General features: G+C 42.0%; 1 protein-coding gene across 2 annotated transcripts in view; it reads left to right on the top strand.

Annotated features, from left to right (window-relative positions):
* Nucleotides 1-5000, top strand: part of LOC106871188 (uncharacterized) — a 58654-nt gene that overhangs the window by 3387 nt on the left and 50267 nt on the right. For both annotated transcript variants that reach the window (XM_089365834.1, XM_089365835.1), the window contains exons 2-3: nt 375-545; nt 1378-1492. In XM_089365834.1, the coding sequence (XP_089221960.1) occupies nt 426-545; nt 1378-1492 (235 nt within the window). In that variant the 5' untranslated portion in view covers nt 375-425. The remainder of the gene's footprint in view (nt 1-374; nt 546-1377; nt 1493-5000) is intronic.

The following is a 5000-nucleotide window of genomic DNA, read 5'->3' as shown; positions in this document are numbered from 1 at the left end:
TACCTTAAACACCAACTTAACAACGACAAAGTTGTTTTACTAAATTCTTCGTCATTAGTTTCAAAGTCAATTAAAACAAAGGTAGTGTATTTTTGAAAGAGATACAGCAACTAAAGGATTAAACCATAATCATCAAACACCACCTTATAGCTGTCATCATCGAACTATCATTATCAACACCAAAACTCTCTGTTATCAACGAACACCTAACATCACTATCAAAACTTCTCACCTGTCATCTCTAAGCTCACTGTGAAATCCTGATTCAGCCTTCTCCACCTCACATTTCAATTTCCTCCTCCCACTCCAACCTAACCTTGTTTGTTTTTTTTAATCTACTTTGTTTAAATTCAAATGTTTGTATTTCATTACAGACCGTCCAACTGTTACAGACTAATAAAGCCACACCACACTGTTATCTGTCCATGATGGAAGACTCACCCAAATTGACTCTCTATAATTTCGATGATCCACAGTACGACAACTGCAGCTATGTGCTGACCAGTCCACGCTCCCTGGAAGCATGTTCCAGGATGGGAGTAAAGGTAAGGCAAGAAGATGGAAAACTTTTCGAGTTCCTTACTCTTTTCATATCTTTCTGATTAATTTGTCGCAACAGATTATGTGGCTGTCATCGCTGCTATCTGCTGTTTAAAAACCACTACTACCACCACCACCACTACTACCACCACCACCACCCTCACCACCACCACCCTCACCACCACCACCCTCACCACCACCACCCTCACCACCACCACCCTCACCACCACCACCCTCACCACCACCACCCTCACCACCACCACCCTCACCACCACCACCCTCACCACCACCACCCTCACCACCACCCTCACCACCACCCTCACCACCACCCTCACCCTCACCACCACCCTCACCACCACCACCCCACCCTCACCCTCACCACCCTCACCACCCTCACCACCCTCACCACCCTCACCACCCTCACCACCCTCACCACCACCCTCACCACCACCCTCACTACCGCCCTCACCACCACCCTCACCACCACCACCCTCAACACCACCGCCCCGCCACCACCCCGCCGCCGCCGCCAAGCCACCGCCCCACCGCCATCACCCTGCCACCCCCGCCAAAGTTGCTTATACTTCTACAATACACAAAATAGTTTAACAATTTTTTAAAATACAATTCCTAATAATATTTAATTATAAAAATATTTTAAAGGATTTTTTTAAGACATTGAATGGTTAGGAGGGTCCATCTGCGTAAAATAGGAATCAAAGGGATCCCTAGGTAAAAGAATGGCTGAGAAACACTGTTTTGCCCTAACCACACTGCCATCCTCATTGACCAGCATCACATGTCATAAAACCCCTAATTCTCTCTCACCTCTTTCAGCCAGTTGACCTTCTCTATACACCTCCCACTGACCAAGATCATCAGATTTGCCATCTTCTATATCCTGATACACTCTGTAGCAGACTTCACAACGAACAAGAGGACCTGAGACAACGTAAGTAATCCTTTCTACTAAAGGCACAAGGCATGCAATTTTGGGGGAGGGGATTAGTCGATTGCATCAACCCAGTGTTTTACTGGTACTTATTTTATCTACCCGGAAAGGATGAAAGGTAAAGTTGATTTTGGTGGAATTTGAACTCAGAACACAAAAACAGGCGAAATGCCACTAAGCATTTTGCCTGGCATGCTAACGATTCTGCCAGCTCGCTGCCTTAGGCAATATAAATAATGACACAGTATAAGCAACAACAGCAGTAGCAGCAGCAGCAGCAGTAGCAGTAGTAACAACTACAACTATGGCAACAGCAGTAGTAATAGCAGCTGCATAAGCAACTGCATAAGCAACTGCAGAGGCGACAGTAAAAAACAAAGGCAACAATAGTTGCAATTACGACAATAGCTGTAGCAATGGTAACAACAAGAATATTGGCAATAGCAACAATAACATTAGCAAAAGTAACAACAGCAAATAGCAATAGCAACAACAATAGCAATGGTAACAACAAGAATATTGGCAATAGCAACAGAAACATTAGCAAAAGTAACAACAGCAAATAGCAATAGCAACATTAGCAACAACAGTAGCAATGGTAACAACAAAAATATTGGCAATAGCAACAATAACATTAGCAAAAGTAACAACGGCAATAGCAATAGCAACAACAATAGCAATGGTAACAACAAGAATATTGACAATAGCAACAATAACATTAGCAAAAGTGACAATGGCAATAGCAATAGCAACAATAGCAACAACAGTAGCAATGGTAACAATGAAAATAGCAACAGTAACAACAAGAATATTGGCAATAGTAACAACAACAGTAGCAAGCTGTAGCAACTGTAATATCAGTAGCCATAGCAACTGCAACATTTGCAATAGTAATGGCAGTATTAATACTAAAAACAAAATTAGCAATAACAACGACAACAGTTGCAACAGCATTATCAATGGTAACTACATTAGCAATGGTGATGACAACAGTAACAATAGTAGCAATAGTAACAACAACAACAAGGATAGTAGAATAGTCATAGTAGCATCAACACACTCTGTATGTTAACTCTACTAAAACACATGTTCAAAGGGGCCCGGTAAGCAGTTATGCCCGAGGGCCCTTAGTACTCTCAGTCCACCCCTGATCACAGCTGTAGCAATAGTAACTTTAACAATAATAGCAACTGCATCATTAGCAATAGAAACATCAGCAACAACTGTAGCAATAGTAACAACAACAGTGACAATAGTAATGACAATGTTGGCACTCCGTCGCTTACGACGTCAAGGGTTCCAGTTGATCCGATCAACGGAACAGCCTGCTCGTGAAATTAACGTGCAAGTGGCTGAGCACTCCACAGACACGTGTACCCTTAACATAGTTCTCGGGGATATTCAGCGTGACACAGAGTGTGACAAGGCTGGCCCCTTTGAATTACAGGCACAACAGAAACAGGAAGTAAGAGTGAGAGAAAGTTGTGGTGAAAGAGTACAGCAGGGTTCGCCAACATCCCCTGCCGGAGCCTCGTGGAGCTTTTAGGTGTTTTCGCTCAATAAACACTCACAACGCCCGGTCTGGGAATTGAAACCGCGATCCTATGACCGCGAGTCCGCTGCCCTAACCACTGGGCCATTGTTCCTCCACAGTAATGACAATATTAGTAAGAGTAACACCATCACCACCACCAACAGCAACAACAACAACTATAACTATAGTGAAAACAAAATTAGCAACAGTTACAACAACAACAGTAATAGCAACAGTTTTTCCAATAGTAACAACATTAGTAATGGCAATAATCATAGTAATATTAGCAACAACAGTAGCAATAATAGCAAGAACAATAACAGTAGCAGTTGCTATAGCAACAACAACAGTAGCAGTTGCTATAGCAACAACAGTAGCAATAACAACAAAGCCAACAACAACTGCATTAGCAATATTGGTTTCAAATTTCGGTGCAAGGCCAGCAGTTTCAGTGTTGTTGGGTAAGGGGATTACCTTAACCCCCAGCGCTCAACTGGTACTGATTTTATCGACCCCGAAAAGGGATGAAAGGCAAAAATCGACCTTGGCGCGATTTGAACTCAGAATGCAAGGACAAACGAAGTGCCATTAGGCATATTTCGCCTGGCTTGCTAATGACTCTGCTAGCTTGCCATCTTGACGGCATTAGCAATATTAACAACAGCAACAACAACAACAATAGTGATAACAACAGTGACTACTACTACTACTACTTCTGCTACTACTACTACTACTACTACTACTACTACTACTACTACTACTACCACTACTACCACTACTACTACTACTACTTCTACTACTACTACTACTACTACTACTACTACTACTACTACCACTACTACTACTACTACTACTACTATTACTACTACTACCACCACTACTACTACTACTACTACTACCACCACCACCACTACTACTACTACTACTACTACCACCACCACCACCACCACCACCACTACTACTACTACTACCACCACCACCACCACCACTACTACTACTACTACTACTACTACTACTACTACTACTACTACTACTACTACTACTACTACTACTACTACTACTACTACAGTAGCAATAAAAACATTTTGTAGAAGCAATCCCTGGAACCAATGGTTTGAGCAACCATTGGTTCCCAGGATATTAACCATAATTATGCCATAAATTGCCTTTCCTTGCCAGCATCATCATCATCATCATCATCATCATCATCATCATCATCATCATCATCCACCACAGCAGACATCAATGTTTGCAGCTGCTGCTGACGATGGTGCTGCTGCTGCTGCTGCTGTTGTTGTCGATGCTGCTGATGTTGCTGCACTTAAACGCTGTTGCCGCTGTTTCTATTGCTGCTGTTAAAAGACCCTGCTGCCGTCGCCGCTGCTGCTGTTAAAAGGTTGTTGCTCTCTGGTGTCTCTGCTGCTGCTGCTGCTGATGTTGCATATTTTATGTTCCTTCTGCTTTATTTTTTTCTTTCTTACTAGTTTCAAACTGGTGGGCTGTGGCCATGCTGGAGTGCATGATTTTATTTATTTTTATTAATCATTTTTTTCCCTTGCATCATTTCCTTTAGATTTTTATGGCATTTTAAAAAAATTTCATTGACAAATTTTAAAAATATTTTTGTTGTTTTGTAGGTAACGATGGCTTGCATTGATGGCTGTGCGTGTGTGTGTGTGTGTGTGTGTGTGCGTGTGTGTGTATGTGTGCATGTGTGTATGGGTGGGTGTATGTGAGCATGTATGTGCATATGTGTATAAGTGTGTGTATGTGTGCATATGTGTGTATATGTGTAAGTGTATACATCTATTCATGTGTGTGTATGTGTGTGGACGTGTGTGCATGTATGCATATGTATATGTGTATGCATGTGCATGTGTGTATGTGTATGTATGTGTGTATGTGTGTATATATATATATATATATATATATATGCATGTATGTGTATATGAGTGTGTGCATGTGTGTGCATGT

This window comes from Octopus bimaculoides, chromosome 18 (genome assembly GCF_046866305.1).
Source record: "Octopus bimaculoides isolate indiv1 chromosome 18, ASM4686630v1, whole genome shotgun sequence".
NCBI classification, from domain to species: Eukaryota; Metazoa; Mollusca; class Cephalopoda; order Octopoda; family Octopodidae; genus Octopus; species Octopus bimaculoides.
Note: the sequence above shows the minus strand (reverse complement) of the source record. Positions and strands in the feature narration are given on the sequence as shown.